Genomic DNA, 20,206 nt, shown 5'->3' on the forward strand with positions numbered 1-20,206 from the left:
AGAAATTCAGGATGGTCACCCTCCAGCACGTGTTGGGACAGCTGGAGGAAGGCGACTTCCCATCGTCGTTGGACCTGGAGGATGCTTGGTTCCACAGCCCCATTCTAAAAAGGCACAGGAAGTTACTCAGGTTCGTGGTTCAGGGACGCCACTACCAATTCAGAGCCCTACCGTTCGGATTAAAGTCGGCACCCAGGGTTTTCACCAAGTGCCTGGCATCAGTGGCGGCGCAGCTGCGCCTGCAGGGGATCCACGTCTACCCCTACCTGGACGACTGGCTAATCCGGGCAAGGACAAGGGAACTCGCCGTCGAATATACGGCGAGGACCGTCTGGTAACTCACGTAGCTGGGGTTCGCCATCAACTACCCCAAATCCCACCTGGTTCCATCGCAGGTAGCACTGTTTCTGGGAGCGAAGCTCGATACCGTGGGGCAATTGCCCCCCCACCCTTCGGAGGAGAGGAACAAGACCATCCTGGGCAAGGTGCGGCACCTATTAGCCACGGACGTGGCCAGAGTGAGGTCCATCAAGTCCCTTCTCGGGATGATGTCCTCATGCATCTACCTTGTACCCCTTTGCAGACTTCGGATGCGTCCACTACAGGAATTCCTTGACGCCCGCTGGTTTCAGGCGACGGGATGCTTCGAGGACAGGATCCCTCTCGACGAGGAGTTCCGTCGGGCGATCCTATGGTGGGGCACCCGGGCTCACCTCACTACAGGCACGGACTTTCAAACCCCGGCGTTTCAGGAGACGGTGACGACGGATGCCTCTCTGGAGGGTTGGGGGGGGGGGGCCCACACCGGAGATCTACACGCAAGAGGCCTTTGGCTCCCGGAGGAGAGGTCTCTCCACATCAACATCCTGGAGCTCCGAGCAGTGTTCTGGGCGCTCAAGTCGTTCCTTCCGTCCCTCAAGGACAAAGTGGTGAGGATCTTCACCGACAACACCACCACGATGTTCTACATACAGAAGCACGGGGGCACCAGATCCTCGGCCCTATCCAAGGAGGCCCAGGATCTGTGGCACTGGGCCGTCGCCCAAGGGATGTTTCTTGTTCCCTTCCTCTTGGCAGGAATTAAAAACACCATCGCCGACTCACTCAGCAGGGAGCTGCGCTCGTGCCACGATGGGAACTGCGACAGGATCAAGTGGATCGGCTCTTCCAACGATGGGGCAAACCCCAGATCGACCTGTTCGCAACGGCGACGAACTCCAAGTGCCAAGCAGGTTCCCACAGCCGAGGAGCATGGGCGATGCTTTCTCGTTCCCCTGGAACGGCCTGTTTCTATACGCGTTCACGCCGTTGCTGCTCCGCCTCATCAACCAGCTCAAGAGGTCCAGGTGCAGGATGATCCTCGGTGTGGCAGAGGCAGATCTGGTTCCCGGACCTTTTGGACTTGTCAACGTCCCCACCAGTCAAGCTGCTGGCGGAGGCGGATCTTCTCTCCAGGGAAGGAGGCGCCATTCTCCATCACGACCCATAGTCACTGAACTTGCAGGCCTGGCTCCTGCAGCACTAGAGTTTGGAGGGTACGATATACCGGCTGATTGCAGAGAGGTTCTTGCAAAGGCCAGGGCGTCTCAACTCTCAAGTGTTACGGTCATAAATTTAAGAGGTTCTCTGTCTGGTGCAGTGCACAGAAGATTAACCCTCTGCGGATTACGGCCCCTCAAGTACTGCCATACGTACTGTCGCTGGCCAAAGCTGGACTGGCTCACGCCTCCATCAAAATACATCTGGCTGCTATTTCCCGATATACCAGGACTACGGGACGGGCGTCCTTGTGGTCTCATCGCCTGGTGAAGGAATTCATGAAGGGACTATTCCGATCATTCCTGCCGGTGAATGCTCCTGCCCCACTGTGGGAGCTTAATGTGGTGCTGACCAGGCTCATTGGAGGAGCCCCCATTCGAGCCTATGCATTCGGCGCCTTTGAAGTTCCTGTCATGGAAGACAGCTTTCCTCGTGGCCATCACCTCCAGGCCCTATCTTGCAAGCCTCCATACTTGACTTTTCATGACACGAGGGTGGTGCTGAGGACGCACCCCTCCTTTATGCCCAAGGTGCCGTCGGACTTCCACCTCAACGAGCCCTTGGTGTTACCAGTTTTCTTCCCGTCGCCTTTTACGCCGGCCGAGAGGACTTTGCACTCGCTGGATGTAGCTAGAGCGCTGAAGTTCTACGTGGACCGCACGAAGAGTTTTCGGAAGACGTCACAACTGTTTGTGAACTTTGGGTCTGTGAATCAAGGGAAGGCTCTCTCGAAGACTTCCATTTCCATATGGCTCTCCGGCTGCATCATGCACTGTCACCGGTTGGCAAACCGACCACTGCCCGGCTGTCCGAGAGCCCGTTCGACCAGAGCTATCAATGCTACCACAGCGTTCTTGTCTGGTGTGCCCCTGTTGACTTCTGCAGGGCTGCTACGTGGAGGTCGACGCACACCTTCACAAGATTCTACTGCATCGATCTGGACTCCAAGAAGGAGTCCAGGGTCGGCCAAGCAGTGCTGTGCAACCTGTTCGCCTAAGGTGAGCCTGGTGAGGAGGTAAGAATTGCTTAATGTTGAGTTTTGGATGTAATGCTTAATGTTGAGCCTTTGCCACCTCCCGGGGTTGTGCATGTGTATACTGCTATGTATTCTTTATTCATGAGCAGGTGAATCCATGCCAGACCCATGCTGGAGAACAACAGTTACAGGTAAGTAACTAGTTTCTTCTTCGGATGTCGAGCTGCTAGTCGCCACAGGTATTGAAGCTGTCGACGCAACCTTCGAAGACGTTGACAGTCTCGCTGATTTTGGCTCCTTTGACTACTAACATTATGACGACATCGACTACAATGGAGAAAATATATGCTCCTTTGCCCAGGACTGAATATTTCAAGTCTCTCTCCACTATTTGAGGATGCAGAGGAATCGTCTGGTGAATCTAGACCTTTTGGTCTACCGTATGGTACACCATCAGTCCCTGAGGCATTAATTTCAGAGGATTCTAGAATTAAGAACTTATATGAATGCCTGCATGATGCCAGTGGGCTAGACACCTCACCAGAGGTTGAGTTCAGCAGGGCAGACCCCCGCTAACCATGCAGAAGTTACATATAGACAATTGATGTCCAGAGTTATGGAGTATATGGGTTGGTCGAGACTGACTCCAGTCTTTGAACAGGACGATTTTAACTGACATTTTGTACAGGGGACCCCAAGAGGACCCAACTGTGCCACTCCATCAAGCCTTACAATGGCGTGTGGCTACCAACTGGGAGGCACCAGAGGTTATTCCGGCTGTTAAGAAGAAGTTGACTTCAAAATATAGAGTTTCAAGCTCTGATCCTTTTTACTTGTCGAAACATCCAACACCAGAGAGCCTGGTTGTTCAAGCTGCCACCTCAACCAGTAGACTGCCTACCATACAATCCCAAAACGTTTTTCGGCTGGGACCATGGCCTTGAATTCGGCCAACGCCACGTACACGTTGCAAGGCATAAATTAGTTTTCAAAAATTGATTAGCAGAGTTTGCTTAATCCATTCTTTTTGATTAGCAAACATACCCATTTGATTAGCAATTTTGTACTAATATTGTTGTCATCAGATGTTGTTCGTACCCAAGACATTAAATGAGCAACAATACAGCAGTTTTGCATACCGCTGAAATGAGACATTAGAGGAGTCAGGCCTTGCAAATTCTTTAAAATGAAGGTAGACCTGCAGGTCAGGTAACTTAGTTTCCCTATTCAACATAAGAGAAATGCACTTGACCCATAGCAATGGAGGATAACAAATTTAAAATGCGATTAGTGTACAATGGTGCATGTCACTACAAACCCGCTTTGTTTGGCACACTGATGCCTCCCAGAGGCCAGCCATGCACAGTGAAATGTTTGTTTGACATTTACTGCAAACAAAGTAAATGTTACATAAAAGCTTCAAACATCTCTTGCAAATGCTACTGGTCCGTCATAAAATGTACTCAACTATGTGAGTGGGTGAAAAGACTTTGTGGGCCACAGCGGAGTGTCTATACAATGTAAAAGGTTAGCTGCATGAATGGACACAAATACATAGATATGATAAAAAGGCTCTGAAAACATTTTGACCAGCTCCTGCAGGTGGTAATATACAATGCAGCCATAATCATAAAGCAAAGTGAGCTCTGGAGGCTAACTACATTGTTTGGTATTGCAATAGATGTGTAGATGTACAGATTGGATGGAACTATTGATCACTACTTTGCGTAAGCATCTAGTTCGCTTTGTTTATTCAATATGTACGAGGACAGAAAGAGACTTAGCAGAGTGGGGGAAGAGAACTGGGCAAACTGGATGGAATAGTGAAGCGTGTGGTCTTCTCAATTTCAGGGTACCTGGTTATAAAGCAACTGGGTGATAATATAGAATGTCAAGCAGTACGGGTTCGCGCATGGGTTGAGCACCAGTTGCAAGATGGTTACAGAACTAGATTTGCCCTCAAAAGCATTCGATCATGTACATTTTAGAAGTGTTCATTCATTAATATGATGCATCTTCCCCAACACTATGAAATATAGTTGACACAATGAAATTTAGGTACACTAACCTAAACTTTACTGTAAAGCATGGAAATTATGCTGTCTTTTACACTATCAATACTCTAGTCATGCATTATTTAACAACTTCCATTTTAGGAATGGAATTGCATGACTGGCTTTTAAAAAATATACCTTTGCCAGAACACATATAGAATGCTTAATACAAGTAGCATCCCAATTATTTCTGGTTTGCAAATATTTGAAAAATAAAAACATTCTTGCCTAGCACTCCCACACATGCCTTTGGCACTTAAGAGTGGAGGAGATGATTACTGCTGCACTTGCTCTCCATTAGGACTTGAAGTGAAGAGGGGGGAAGAGAGCACAGAGGGCAAGAGCGGAATGCTGGGCGAGCTGTGATTTCATTGACAAGGGCAACTTAAATAGCTATCTTTGCTACACACTTGTCCATTTGATTAGCAAACTGACAGAATTGAATAGCAAATTGCTATGCAACACCGCCTATTTTATGCCTTGACGTTGGCAAGGTTTACTCACGCCCTTTGGGAATGCATTTCCATTGTGGCTGACCATATCCCAGAAGGGGAAGAGCAAGACAGGTTTTTAAATATAGTCAAGGATGGGAAAGATGCGATGTGCGAATCCCTCCGGACTGGTCTTGACTCTGCTGACTGTATCAGCAGAGCTATGGCGGCAAGTACAATTATGCGCAGGTTTGCCTGGTTGAGAAATTCAGGATTTGCCCCAGATGTACAATCCCGACTTCTCAACATGCCCTTTGACAGCACTCATTTATTCGGAAGCCAGGCTGATGAGTTTGGAGAAGCTGCATACTTCAGAGGCAGCAGACAAATCATTTGATGCTGCAATCAGAAAACCCCCAGACCACCCCACTGGTACACCCTGGAGAGGTAGGTTCTTTCGTCACTACTCCACATTTGGAAGGGGCAGAGGACAGCCAGCTCAAAGAGGACAAAGGCAATTTGGAGAAGTACTAAGACCGCAACAGTAGTGGCTGCCTTAACTTCAGCCACTGCGTCAGCTCCCCCAAAACCTCTCTGAGGACTTGATTCACATGACTGCAGTGGGAGGCAGACTGTCGCAGCATCTGACAAAATGGCAGGCCATTACTTCAGATGCATGGGCACTGGAAACAGTTGTCCAGGGTTACTGCCTACCCTTTCTGCAAAAGCCTCAGAGTCATCCACCAGGGAACAGCTCTTTGAAAGTTCCAGATCTACTCCTTATGCAGGTGATGCTAAGCCTGCTAGAGAAAGGTGCTATAGAACCAGTACCTGTAGAGGAGAGGAACAAGGGTTGGTATTCCCCGTACTTTCTAATCCCCAAGGAGGACGGTGGATTGAGACCCATCTTGGACTTAAGAGACTTGAACAAGTTTCTCAGGAAGGACAAGTTCAAGATGGTAGCCCTTTCTCACATCCTTCAGGCCTTCCAGATTCAGGATTGCATGGTATCATTGGACCTTCAGGATGCTTACTTTCATATGCTGATCCATCACAAGCAAGCACAGACAGTACCTGAGGTTTGCTGTTGGTGGTTCTCATTTATCAGTTTCGGATTCTGCCATTTGGGTCGACCTCCACCGGAGGGTGTTCACCAAACTGATGGTGGTTGAGGCAGCAAGTCTCAGGAGCGGGGGAATTCATGTTTACCCCTACCTAGACAATTGGCTGATCTGGGCCTGTTTCCCAGAACAGGCCTTGGAACATCTCGACTATACCTGTCACTCCCTTCACAGACTGGACTTCTCCAACTTCAGGAAGTCCCACATGATGCCATCTCTGAGGCTTCAATTCATCGGAGCAGTCCTGGATGCATCCCTGGGGAAAAGCCTTGCCACCAGAGGTGAGGGCTCAAGACATTCTGCAGATGGTGACCAAAGTACCCAACCTCTAACGGCCTTCGATTTTTCTGAGGTTGCTCGGCCTCATGGCAGCCTGCATTTTTCTGGTGCCAGAAACTCGCCTCAGAATGAGATCTCTCCAATGGGCTCTCGGGACTCGGTGGTCCCAATTCTCAGGAAAGATGTCAGACCTCCTACAAATTCTGAGCAGAGTCTCACCGGACCTTCGTTGGTGGGCCTGTCGGGAGAACATTTTGAAAGGAGAACCGTTTTGGCAACCATGGCCGGAGAGAACAGTAGTGATGGACGCCTCACTCACGGGGTAGGGAGCCCACAGCATCAACCTGACCATCAGCGGTCGCTGGTCTCCATCCAAGTCCAAACTACTTATCAACTTGTTGGAGCTGAGGGCAATCGGACTAGCGCTGAAGGCCTTTCTGCCTTCTGTACGGGGCAGGAATGTCCTGATAATGACGGACAACACAGTGGCCATGTACTATCTCAACAAGAGAGGCGGTGTAGGGTCACTACCGCTGTGCAGAGAGGCAATACAGCTCTGGTTCTTGGCAATACAAGAAAGGATCTTGCTGTCTGCAGTTCACCTAGCGGGAGGCCTGAGTAGGCAGAGCATGGTCTCTGAGGAGTGGGAACTAGCTCAGGAAGTCCTTCAAGAGATCTTCACCCTTTGGGGAAGCCCTCGAGTGGATCTGTTTGCGTCCGGTGCCAACCGGAAGTGCGAGCTGTACTACTCCAGGGAATGTCCCCCAAATGGAGTTATAGGAGAGGCGTTCGTGGTGGACTGTTCAAGAAATCCATGATCCTAGTGGCTCCGGATTGGGCCAAGAGGACATGTCCATCTGCCCTCCAATCTGTCTTCCACAAAAAGAGGACCTTCTCTCTAGATGGGAGGTTCAGGTTCTCTATCCGGATATCGGGACACTCTGCCTTCACGCATGGTTTCTAAGAGGCTGAGATAAAAGGATTGGGACCTTATGGACGACTTAATGGAGATTTTGCTTTCGGCCAGAAAGCCAGCAACTAAATCTGTGTACCGCTGCCAATTGGAATAAATTCTGCAGCTGGTCTAGAGATAAAAATGTTGACTCTTACATGAAATACACTGATGGTGTTATCCTTTTTATTACATCTGGCTAATCTGGGGCTCCAGATTGGTGCCATCAAGGCATATTTGGCTGTGATTTCTTTTTTGACGCGCAATTCAGAGGAAGTTTCTTACTTGAAGATACCTTTTTAATAGTATTTTTTTATTTTATTTTTTTTATTTCTAAAGGGACTAACACATGTTTTCCCTCCATTTCCTTTTCAAGTCCCAGTCTGTGATCTCAACTTAGTGTTGAAGTTTATGATGGGGCTCCTTTCGAGCCATTACACTCCTGTCCTTTAAAGCTACTAACACTAAAAACTATCTTTTTTAGTAGCAATTCCGTCTGCCCAAAGGGTGAGTGAGCTTCAGGCTTTATCCTGCAAGCCTCCTTATACTGTCATTTACGAACATAAAGTGGTGCAGAAGGTAAAACACAATTTTCTACCCAAAATTGTCTGAGTTTCATCTCACACGAAAGATAACTTTAATATCATTTTACTCTCCTCCACATCCTGGGAAGGAAGAGTAGAGGCTTCACAGGCTTGACCCTAAATGTGCACTGAGCTTTTATTTATCTCGAATGAGAAAGTTAAGACAGGATGACCAATTATTGATGGGCTATTCAGGTCACAAATTGGGTATGGCTATTACCAAACAAACACTATCCAGATGGATTATATTGGCAATATCAGAATGCTACAGACTGGCGGGTAAAGATTCTCCAGAAGGCCTACGGGCTCATTCGACCAGAGGCATGGCAACTTCCTCTGCTTTACAGAGGGGAGTACCAATAAAGGAAATCTCTGCGGCTGATACATGGTCGACTGTACACACCGTGCACACGCATCCATGAAAACTATCATGTGTCGTCCAAAATTCTGACTCCCTCCTCCAAAAACTATAGACTGCTTTGGGAGTGTATCAAAGTTAAGGAATACGTGGGAGGACACAATCCATTCGAAGAACAAGTTACTTACCCCTGGTAATGTTCTTTCGACTGGCTGTTCCTCCCACGTATTCCTTATCACCCCTCCCAACCTACCCCGCTGTAGAATTTCCCTTGCGGTTAAGATTTGCGCGCTTTCGGGAGGAGTAACCGTCGGGTGTAAAATAAATCCTTCACTCATAAGAACAGAACTGAAACCAACGGGCGCTGCGCATGTACGTATACCTTCGGTGATGTTGACATCGAGACTGAGGCCTCCGCGGGACATCGAGTCGACGGGCATCGACGCACAGCGCCCCCTGCTTTAAAAAGAAATTCTGAAGGAGCAAAGCTGTATTTTGGATATATCTTGGAAAAGGAATATGTGGGAGGAACATCCAGTTGAAAGAACGTTACCAGGGGTAAGTAACTTGTTTCTCTTGAGCATTTGACTACCTACACTTCTCAATGCCGAAAAGAGAGTACCGGTACTCAACTATATTGCGAGGTGAAAAGGAACGCTTTTCATTTTACTTTAATCGCAAGGATTAAGCTTCTGCAGCCTTTTCTGGGGAAAGCAGCACCCCCACGCCCTCCGCTGTCCACCACCCGCAGTGGCCATAATGTCTCCTTTTCAGGGCCCGCCCTGCAGAACAAAAGGAGAGACAAACGTGCCTCTACTGTGCTCTCGTTGCCCTAGGTGTGGAACACTGCTTCCCTAAGTGGGCGTCACCTGTTACCCTTTGGTGCCCTTTGATGGAGCAGGGGTTTATTTGGAAAACCTGGGAAATTACTTTTTAAAGATGTTTCTTTATTAGCAGTGCTTATTCTAGTAAATGTAAACGTAATTGGAGTTGGAAAGTGTCAGTAAAGGTGGATCCGGGAAGTCTAGAATGGAGGAGGGGGGAGGAGGTAATGCTTAATCGATTGAGAATAGGACATGTGGGGCTGAATGAATATCTGTTTAGAGTTGGGAAACGAGAGTCGAGGGAATGTGCGGTGTGTGGAGAGCCTGAGACTGTGGAACATTTTCTGTTTAGGTGTGAGACACGCTGTAGAGAGAGAATTGATGAGGGTTCGATTGTCTGCGCAAGGTGTGGCTGAGTTGAGTGGGAAGGCTTTGTTGGGAGGTGACGGGGTGAGTGGCAGGAGGAGGAGTAGTGTGTTGTTGGATTTTGTGAGGCAGACAGGACGGTGGGAGGAATTGTGAGTTTTACGTAGGTTGAATGCTGAATAGTGGATAGGTGCACATCATCCAATTGGATGGGGAAGCGCCTGCGTGGGTCCGCCCACGCGTTCGTTAATTAAGAAGAAGAAATTGGAGTTGTGATGGAACTTTTTCGACTGAAACTCCTGCTCACAGTTCCAGTTACCTACCGAATTTCTTTTAGGCAATGAAAGCGAGCAATAATAAAACTCCCCTTCTAAAGCTTCGTTTACAGCTATGATAATCTGCTGGTTTGATACGCAAAAAAGAAAGTCATTTAATATAGATTTTCAAACTTTCTTAACACAATGTGTAACAAAAAACTGGAAGTTTGTGTGAAAGGATCTTGGATACACTGCTTTACTAAAGTGTGTGCGCTCCTTGGCACATAATTTAATCTGACTGGGCATTGCCTGCAAATGGGGCGTGCCTAAAAGGGGACCTGTACCCAAGGTGCCATGCTGAAATGATGGGCACTAAAAGCACTGCGCCGGAATGTCCGGTTCGTTACTTGGTGAGTACCTGCACTTTTTTTTTAAAAAAAAATGTTGTAATTTTTTTTTTTCCATTTAAAGCAATGGACTGTGTGAACTTTTTCAATGACATCAATTTATAAGAGAACTCGTTCAGTTGTGCTGTATAGCAAATCGGGGTGTACCAAACTTCAGCTTCAAAGTATTAGGATGAATTCCCACTGAAAAATAGCTGAGTTGAGGTGATGAAATATATGTCGGGCATGGTGACTTGTCCCTGTGTAACTGACTTCAGAGGAACTTCACGCGAGGAAATCTTGCGCCTTGAAACACTTGTGTATAGGTGCGTTATGCCATATCCTATCCCTCTTCCCCCCTCCCCCCTCCCCCCCTCCCCCCCTTTTCTTGGACCAATCTGCTAGAGGGAGCATAGAGGTGGGGGCACTCTATATGGGAAAAGAGCTATGCTCTGTTGGTGAAATTGGTAGGAGGGAAGGATGCTTGGAAATCTGAAGACTTTCTACTTTAATATGTGCTGGGGATACATTCCTCTTGCTAATACAGATTAATATACATTCCTTTCGCTAATACAGATTTAAGAATACATCCCACACCTTAGCATGTACACTCAGTTTCCCCAACCGTCCGTACATCACCTTCGAGGGGATTGGGTCCTCCGACGTATTCCATATCTATGACAGTAATCACCACAGCTGTGCTGCTTCGGAAACTTTTTCGGCGTCTGCGTCCTGCGTCGATGACGTCGATGCGCTGCCGTCGAGGACCTCCTCCGACGTCCGACGTCATCCGATGTGATAAGTAGGACGCACGACGCCAGTAGCCTCAGTTCCGTTTTTTCCGCGAACGTGTTGCTTCGTGTTTCTCGGTTCTAGCCTCGACTCTTTGGAGTTCTGTTCTTTCTGGTTCTTCGAACCTGTTCGTTTGTGAATATTCCTTCGCAGCGATGTCTTCCACTTCGTCTTCAACCCCGCGTCCGGGCTTCAAGAAGTGCGGGGAGTGTGGGTCCAAGATGTCGGTGACTGACTCGCACGACGCCTGCCTCTGGTGCCTCGGGGAGGCCCACGACACGGATGACTGTGTCGACTGCCTGTCGCTCACGTCCAAGGCCTTACGCGAACGTAAGAAGAAATTGTCGGTAGGTCGGGTGTCCAAGCCCCGGAAGTCGAAGTCGGCGGGGCTTTCGACGGATGATTCGAGGGGTGACTCTCCGCGTCATCGTCGGAAGTCTCGTCGGTCTTCTTCTAGGAGTCGGTCTCGCCACTCCTCAGCCTCTTCGAGGCATTCTCGGAAGCGCCGTCACCGGTCGCCTTCCAGGTCCTCTTCCGAGGACTCTGCCCGGCACGTCGGTTATCCCACCAGCCGTGCGACGCCGGAGGAATGGGCTTCCTTCGGGAAGAAAATGTTGGCGATTCTTGAGTCGCAGGGTACTCAGCCGTCCGCGCCCCCGAGTGGGGTCGGCCGTGTGAGGTCGAGAGACACCGCTCGCAAGAGTGGTCGGCACGAGTCACGGGAGAGGTCCCGTTCGGACAAGGAGGCTCGTTCTCGCCGTACCCGTTCCAGGTCCCGGTCCTCGACGCGATCGAGACCGTGTGCACCTGTGATGTCTTCGAGGAAGACATCGACGTCTGAGGCGTCGAGGGCGTCGACAGGCTTTCTCGAGGCTCCGGCTCCGAGGAAGTCGTCGAAGCCGTCGACGTTCAGGTCGTCGAGGGACACGCTCGGGGCTCCGGCTTCGAGGGCTGTGTCGACGCCGCCGATATTGGAGGCGCTGCATCTGACGTCGACGCCGATCCTCTCGACGTCGACGCCGATCCTCTCGACGTCGACGCCGATCCTCTCGGCGCCGTTGCCGGTTTTCTCGACGGCGGCGCCGATTCGCTCGACGCCATCGACGCCTTTCGTGTCGGAGGTGCCCCGTGTCTCGGGTGTACCCCCTAGGAAGGCTCTGGCTAAGAGCAGGCACTCTCAGGTGCCTTTCCACCACTTGGATTATATTTCAGAGGCGGATGAGGATTCGGTTGGCCTGGTTCCTGGTCAGGTGCCGGATGACATTGTCTCGGGCCATAGTCAATTTGACGATTTGAGGCAGTCGCTGCATGATGCTAGTGGTTTGGACACCTCTCCGGAGGTGGAATTTGGTCGGCCTGAGCCTGGCTCCCATGCCGATTCCTCATACCGGCGCCTTATGGCTAGGGTGTCTGAGTATCTGGGATGGTCTGCTCCCCCAGGGGAGTTTGTGCAGGATGATCTGACGGACATCCTTGATGTTGGTCCCCCAACTGACCCGGTACTGCCGTTCCATATGGCTTTACAGCGTAGGGTGGCGGCGGCTTGGACTGCTCCGGAGAGTCTCCCGGCAGTGGGCAGATCCTTGTCGCGTAAATACCGTCCAGCCAGTGGCGACCCCTGCTACTTGACCAGGCACCCCACTCCGGAAAGTTTGGTGGTGCAGGCGGCCACGGCCCCGGCAAAGCAGGCGTCGTACCCTACCATCCCTCCTGATAGGGACGACAAACGTTTTGATGGCTGGGCGAAGAAGGTGTTTTCTTCTGGTGGTATGGCGCTTCAGGCGGCCAACTCCATTTGTGCCTTGTCACGTTTCACGCACACTCTGTGGAACTGTGTTGCGTTAGCGGCTGAACATATTCCCGAAGGGGACGAACGGGATGGTTTCCTTGCTTTGGTCCAGGATGGTAAGGATGCCATGTGTGAGTCCGTTCAGTCGGGTTTGGACTTAGCTGAATGCGTCTGTAGGTCCATGGCGGCGAGCACCGTGATACGCAGGTTTGCGTGGTTGCGGAAGTCGGGGTTTGCTCCTGATGTGCAGTCCCGGCTCCTCAACATGCCCTTTGATGGTGAACATCTTTTTGGCAGCAAGGCTGACGAGAGCCTTGAGAGGTTGCAGACCTCAAAAGCTGCAGCGAAGTCGTTGGGCGCTGCAGTTCGCCAACCTCCGCCTTTTCGTCCTAGGGGACAGCAGTGGAGGGGTGGCTCCTTTCGCTATTACTCGTCCTTTGGTAAAGCGAGAGGAGCTGGCAGTCAAAGGGGCCAACGCAGGGGCACCAGAGGTGGACGACAAGGTACCCGTGGTGCCAAGGCCGCTCGGGCAGTTGCCTCTTTGCCCTCAGGTAACGCCGCAGCCGCTCCTACTCAGTCATGAGGCCATGTCCCATGGTTCGCCGGTTGGGGGAAGGCTGGCGCAGCAACTTGTAGAGTGGCGTGCCATTACTTCAGATGTGTGGGTTCTGGAGATCATAACCCACGGCTACTGTCTTCCCTTTCGGCACAGGCCTCGCGACAATCCACCGGGGAACCTCTCTTTGAAGTGTCCGGATCCGCTCCTTGCGCAGGAAATTCAAGCCCTGCTGGAGAAAGGCGCCATAGAACTGGTGCCTGTAGCGGAGAGGAAAGAGGGTTGGTATTCCCCTTATTTTTTGATTTCCGAGAAAGACGGGGGATTGAGACCCATCATGGACTTGCGCGGTTTGAACAAACTCCTCAGGAAGGACAAGTTCAAGATGGTTACTCTCTCTCAAGTCCTCCAGGCCCTTCAGCTTCAGGACTGGTTGGTGTCACTCGACCTCAAGGATGCTTACTTCCATGTGCCGATCCATCCCAGGCACAAGAAGTACCTGAGGTTCGCGGTTGGCGACTCGCACTTTCAGTTTCGGGTCCTGCCGTTCGGTTTGACCTCCGCCCCGAGGGTTTTCACCAAGCTCATGGTGGTGGTGGCAGCGCATCTCCGGCAAGGGGGGATTCACGTCTACCCCTACCTGGACGATTGGTTGATCAGGGGGAGCTCTCCCGAGCAGGTCCTGGATCATCTGTCCGTCGCCTGCCACTCCCTTCACAGGCTGGGCTTCTCCCTCAATTTAAAGAAGTCCCATTTGACGCCAACGCAGAGGCTCCAGTACATCGGAGCAGTGCTTGACACTTCCCTGGGGCAGTGTTTTCCTCCCCAGGTGAGGGCTCTTCACATTCAGCAGATGGTGCGCAAGTTTCAGCAGGCCCAGACGCTCCCAGCGTTCGAGTTCTTGAGGTTGCTCGGCCTCATGGCATCCTGCATTCTTCTGGTGCCAGAGGCTCGCCTGCGAATGAGATCTTTGCAGTGGGCACTCAAGATGCAATGGTCGCAGTCCTCCGGCAGGATGTCGGACCCGATTCAGGTGCCGCCCTCGGTCGCCCGGGACCTTCTGTGGTGGGCCGTCGATGGCAACTTGATGAAGGGGGCTCCGTTTTGGCTTCCCTGGCCGGAGGTGACGATCGTGTCGGATGCATCCCTCACGGGATGGGGAGCTCATGCCAACGGGCTGACAGTCAGCGGTCGTTGGTCTCCATCGGAGTCCAGACTCCATATCAATCTGTTGGAGCTGAGGGCCGTCAGGCTAGCCCTGAGGGCTTTTCTGCCGTCTGTGCGAGGAAAGAATGTCCTGATCCTGACGGACAACACGGTGGCCATGCACTACCTCAACAAAAAGGGGGGGGCAGGGTCACTTCCTCTGTGCAGGGAGGCGATGCAGCTCGAGTTCTGGGCCATCCAGCAGGAAGTTTCGATCTCGGCAGTTCATCTGGCCGGAGTCGAAAACGTGACGGCGGACGCTCTGAGCAGGCAGAGCACGATCTCTCACGAGTGGGAGTTGGCTCAGGAGATTCTCCTGGAGATCTTCGCCCTTTGGGGGACCCCTCAAGTGGATCTCTTTGCCTCCAGTGTCAACCGGAAGTGCGAAAGATTTTGCTCGCGGGAATTTCCTCCAAAAGGAGCCTTAGGGGACGCGTTCGTGGTGGAGTGGTCGTTCCCGCTGCTGTACGCGTTTCCTCCGGTCCCCGTCATCCCGCAAGTGCTGCGGAGGTTACGGAAGTTCGGTTCCCGGATGATCCTCATTGCTCCGGCGTGGGCTCGGAGGACGTGGTACCCGGACCTTCTCGACTTGTCCATCTGCCCTCCACGTCGTCTTCCCTACCGAGACGATCTGCTCTCACGGGAGGGGGGTCAGGTTCTCCATCCAGAGGTCGGATCCCTCAACCTTCACGCTTGGCTTCTGAAAGGTTGAGGTATAAGGATTGGGACCTCCCTGAAGACGTGATGGAGGTGTTGCTTTCGGCCCGAAGGCCCGCAACTAAGTCTCTGTACCGTTGCCGTTGGCGTAAGTTCTGCGACTGGTGCAGAGTTCAGAATGTGGATCCTTTTGCATGTGACATCCCCATGGTTCTGTCCTTTTTGCTTTCTTTGGCCCACAGGGGCTTGCAAGTGGGTACCATTAAAGGTTACCTGGCGGCGCTGTCTATCTTTAAGCGCTCATCTGAAGAATGTTCTTACTTTAAAATCCCTTTGATTTCACAGTTTCTGAAAGGGCTCACTAATGTGTTCCCTCCGTCGCCTTTCCTGGTGCCCGGTTGGGATTTGAACCTTGTTCTTAGGTTTCTTATGGGTGCTCCGTTTGAGCCTTTACATTCTTGCCCTTTGAGGCTGTTGACTTTGAAAACTGTGTTTTTAGTTGCGGTTACTTCCGCTCGCAGAGTGAGTGAGTTACAGGCACTTTCTGTTAAGCCACCCTTCACTGTATTTCACAAGGACAGGGTTGTCCTTCGAGTTCGTCCTTCTTTTCTTCCAAAGGTAGTGACGGAATTTCATTTGGCCCAGAAGATTGTTCTTCCGGCATTCTATCCTCCTCCGCATCCTGGTAAGGAAGAGGAGAGGCTCCATAGGCTTGATCCTAGGAGAGCTTTGAGCTTTTATGTTTCTCGCATGTCCCGGGTCAGAGTGGACGATCAACTCTTTCTTGGTTACGCTGGTAAGCGCTTGGGGCAAGCTGTGACGAAACAGACTTTGTCCCGCTGGATTATTTTGGCCATCTCGGAGTGTTACCGCTTGGCGGGCAAGGACCCACCGGCTGGCTTGCGGGCCCATTCTACCAGGGGCTTGGCTGCATCTACTGCCCTGCAGAGGGGTGTTCCTATTCGCAACATCTGTGATGCTGCCACCTGGGCTTCAGTACATACATTTGTGCGGCATTATTCCCTCGATTCCATCAGAGGGCAGGATCTGGCCTTTGGCAAGGCGGTCCTTTGCTCTGCTATTTGATTGGCTATTCTAAATTTTGTTTCTAAATTCTTTCCCTCCTCCTTGATTTGGTACTGCTTTGGGAGTCTGTCATAGATATGGAATACGTCGGAGGACCCAATCCCCTCGAAGAACAAGTTACTTTCTTACCTGGTAACGTTCTTTCGATGGGATGGTCCGACGACGTATTCCATATCGCTCCCGCCCTGCCTTCCCCGCTGCAGAATTTCTGTTGCGATTGCAGCTTACGTTCCGCAAGGGTTTGTGTCGGACTGGCAGTTGACTAATGTCACACGTTCTGGGGGAAAAAACTACAACTGAGGCTACTGGCGTCGTGCGTCCTACTTATCACATCGGATGACGTCGGACGTCGGAGGAGGTCCTCGACGGCGGCGCATCGACGTCATCGACGCAGGACGCAGACGCCGAAAAAGTTTCCGAAGCAGCACAGCTGTGGTGATTACTGTCATAGATATGGAATACGTCGTCGGACCATCCCATCGAAAGAACGTTACCAGGTAAGAAAGTAACTTGTTCTTCTCAATAGTTGCCAAAGAGATCATCTCATCAATCCAGCCTAAACAATTTAAAAAAAAAAAAATGTGCTGGGGATGATGATGATGATGCGTCTGGCATTTCCCAACCCATATTGGCCTCTTGGGAGAACTTGCTCTCAAAAAATATTTTAGGCTAGCCTGTCCCCGAAGGAAATGTGCGAGAGAGGACAGAGCGCAACTCAGATTACTGTACCTGCTGTTGTGGGATGGAGTTGACAAGTGAGAGACCTAGAAAAAGCCATGAAGCCTTGCATCATCTAGTGTGGCAAGGAGGGGGCGGAGGCTGAGTGGACGTGAATTGAGCTTCTCGAATTGAGTATGTAGGGTTTGGATAGATTCAATCATATGTCAGACTTCCTTACCTGTGAAACCTGTGCTCCAATCCGATCTTCCTCTTTGGGTGAGTTCTATCCCTTGTTTGGCATGTGGGGGAGGGAGTCCCCTCTTTAAAATTAGTATAGAGCTAGTTCACTCATCTAACGTGGGCACGATTTGTGTCTTGCATGAACGTAGAGAAACCCTTTCAACATTTATTTGATCCACATAAGCTACCTTGCAACTCACGAAGGTTGCAATGTGAGCGATTTTTAATGCCATTTGTAAATTGTATTGGCAACCTACCACTTTGCATTTCCGAAGCCTGCCACTATGTTTAGAACATCCTTTATACATAAGGACTCTGCTTTTTGTTTAGATTCTTTTCCGTAAGGATGAGCTTTGATTGAAATGAAGAATGACACGTAGTAAAATATATAGTAACTTTTTTTTAAAACAAGTGTATTTTTCAAGTTTAGAACCTGATGTATAAAATAACTGTTCAGCTTCATATTGGACTTGGTACGAACGGAATACTTGAGGAGCTATTCGGCCAAATGCTGACTATGATAATCGTTTAACCCCGAATATCAAATGTCTGCTGCCTACTGGAAAAATACCATTTAGTCTGCAAATCTCAACGCTCCACTTGCGGAAAGGTAGCAAATAAAACGCTCTTTTGAATATATTAGTCACTGAACACTAGAAAGTGCTATTACATATTTTCTTAAATTGAGGCGGGTACATTAACAAATATTTACGAGCCACTTGGCGAGCTAACTTCACTAATCAAATCTGAGAGTACTTCTTCCTTCTCAATACCTTCGCTCAGCTACCTCCAACTCTCTGATGTCGGACGCTTCTCCAGCAGAGTTGGAGGTAGATCTCTCTCTCTCCTCTGCAGGGGCCTCCCTCTGGAATGGCCTCCTTGCCCATTCCAAACGAGCAGGATCACCTCGGGTTCCTTTAGCAGCTCAAGACATTCCCTTTCACTTCTGCTTTCTCTCCCTTGCTGACCCTCCTGTCTGCTGCACTGACTTTTCACCTGGCTACCCTCAGAACCCTATGGGCACCAGGCTCCTCCACTGTCTCCGGACCTAAGCACACTTATGGGTTGTATCTGTAACCATACAGCCCCCTGCCTTCTTGCACTACCCAGAGCCGGCTCTCCCAGCTGCACTTACTCGGACCAATGCTTCCCTGGTCGCACTTTCCCTCTCCCTGGCACTTCTGAATGGCACAAGGCCTAGTAAGAACTTTTGTTTCGTCCTCCCTATTGCTGCCTACCTTGTCTTGTCGCCTAGATGTCGCGGAAGTGAGTCTATGCAAGAGACCTGCAACAGATGGACTCTGCCTGCATGTAACGCTATCTCTGTATTTTCTTTCTTGTAGAATGCGTGTCACAAAAACCTCCAATAAATCTTAACAAAACAAAAAAATGGCCAAATTAACGGATACGAGTCTCAAACAAAAAAGGGTTACTGTCACCGTCGGTCTAACTATCGTCTGACGAATTTCGAACTCTTGACACCGTTTTTTTTCTTTGAATATTCAACATTTTAACCGTTAGGTGGCAGGCGAGTGCAAGGCAACGTGTCTATTTGTAAGATACAGCGCCGCCTTATTTCTAAATCTCTTCGGCCCGTAGCACAGTTATTGGACCCTGTCTAACTATTTCTCTCCCTCCGGCCACCCCATCGTGCGCCAGTAAGCGCAACACACCACTCTGTAGGATAGTAAGTTGCATGCCACCGCCTTCTCTATGTGAAACCGAGCTGCAACCCGTAAATCTCACCAGCGTTCTGTGTGGCTTTGGGTACGGTGTATATATAACCAACAGTGCTTGCTATTTGCCCTTTCGAACCATTGTCTAGAAGATGTGTCTGGATGTTGATGCTCCGCAGTAATGAAGAGTTGGGTGTTTATGACTCTTTTCCTTTCGTTTCCCTTTTTAGCTGAGTGGGTTGCTGCAGTGACTGTGACCCTTGGAGCTGCAGCTGCTGGGTATTTTGCTTACAAGAAGTTATGCTCCAAAGACAAGTGTTGCAAGTCCATGGTTAACCTCCAGATCGATAAAGATAATCCCAAGGTTGTACATGCCTTTGACATTGAAGACCTGGGAGACAAAGCGGTGTATTGCCGTTGCTGGAGGTCTAAACAGGTGAGCGAATGGGAATGTTTTTGCTTATGTTTCTTAAATGTAACATTGTGCATTCTGCGTTTATAAGGTATGATCTCAACCTACTGTATATATTTAATTTGGTTAAAGGCAGCGAGACTGCCACAGTTTCACATCCTAGGAATCCTGTGGGGGTTTACCTAGGTCCCAGGAGATAGTACAGGTTTCTAAAATACGTGCCTACACACCAGATAGTGGGAATTTTTCCTTGGAAGTCTTGGGAAGCTATATGGTGAGGGACACCTTTGAACAGTTGACTACCAGTTATACCCATCTTGGCGACCTTTCTGTACATTTTTATAGACGCTGCATTTCCTTATGAGGGGTAAAATGGGGCTGCCATTGTCCTTTCTAGAATTATTGGTCACTTTACTGACTGGTAACCTTAATTTCTCCGAGTTGGTCTTCCTTTTACAAATCATGATCCCGCCCAAGAACAAGTTAGTTGCTTAGCTGCTTGTTAATCCGGCATGACGTTTTAGTGATTTATAGGAGCTTTTATACCCAGCTGACGAAAGCGCTTTTTTTTTCTGTTTTGAAGGGAGGTTCACATTAATCTTATTGGGGCCTCTTTAAAACCACGTGTCAGGACTCTTTATATAGCAATACTGTGTGTGACCAGTAACCTGGATGGAAGTTGGTAATCCCCCTATTTTTTTTTATTTCCTGCTTTCTCTTTCAATGCTATGCTAGTAAATGGAGCTATGACGTCTTACAAAATATTCTGCTACAGTAGGTTGACAGGAGATGCAGCCTTATGTGCAAGCCATATATCTGGATCCGTTAGTTGTGATTTAAGTTTAGTTACAATCCACTGTGGGTAGTGTTGTGGGTAAACCACTAGCTTCTGGTTACAGTGTGGTACTGCTACGTTTTTTCAATGCTTAACAAGTGGTGTTAGAAGAAGCAATGTTGAAGTTGGTCTCCACATGATCGCTCTATTTTGGTAGGTGACTGTCAACT

The 20,206-nt window shown here is 49.8% G+C and overlaps 1 protein-coding gene across 1 annotated transcript in view; it reads left to right on the top strand.

Moving 5' to 3' along the window:
* CISD1 (CDGSH iron sulfur domain 1) overlaps nt 1–20,206 on the top strand; it is a 191,399-nt gene that overhangs the window by 77,608 nt on the left and 93,585 nt on the right. The window contains exon 2 of the mRNA XM_069611236.1: nt 19,020–19,225. Coding sequence (XP_069467337.1) covers nt 19,020–19,225 — 206 coding nt within the window. The remainder of the gene's footprint in view (nt 1–19,019; nt 19,226–20,206) is intronic.

Source organism: Ambystoma mexicanum, chromosome 8 (genome assembly GCF_040938575.1).
Source record: "Ambystoma mexicanum isolate Mex_15411 chromosome 8, UKY_AmexF1_1, whole genome shotgun sequence".
NCBI classification, from domain to species: domain Eukaryota; kingdom Metazoa; phylum Chordata; class Amphibia; order Caudata; family Ambystomatidae; genus Ambystoma; species Ambystoma mexicanum.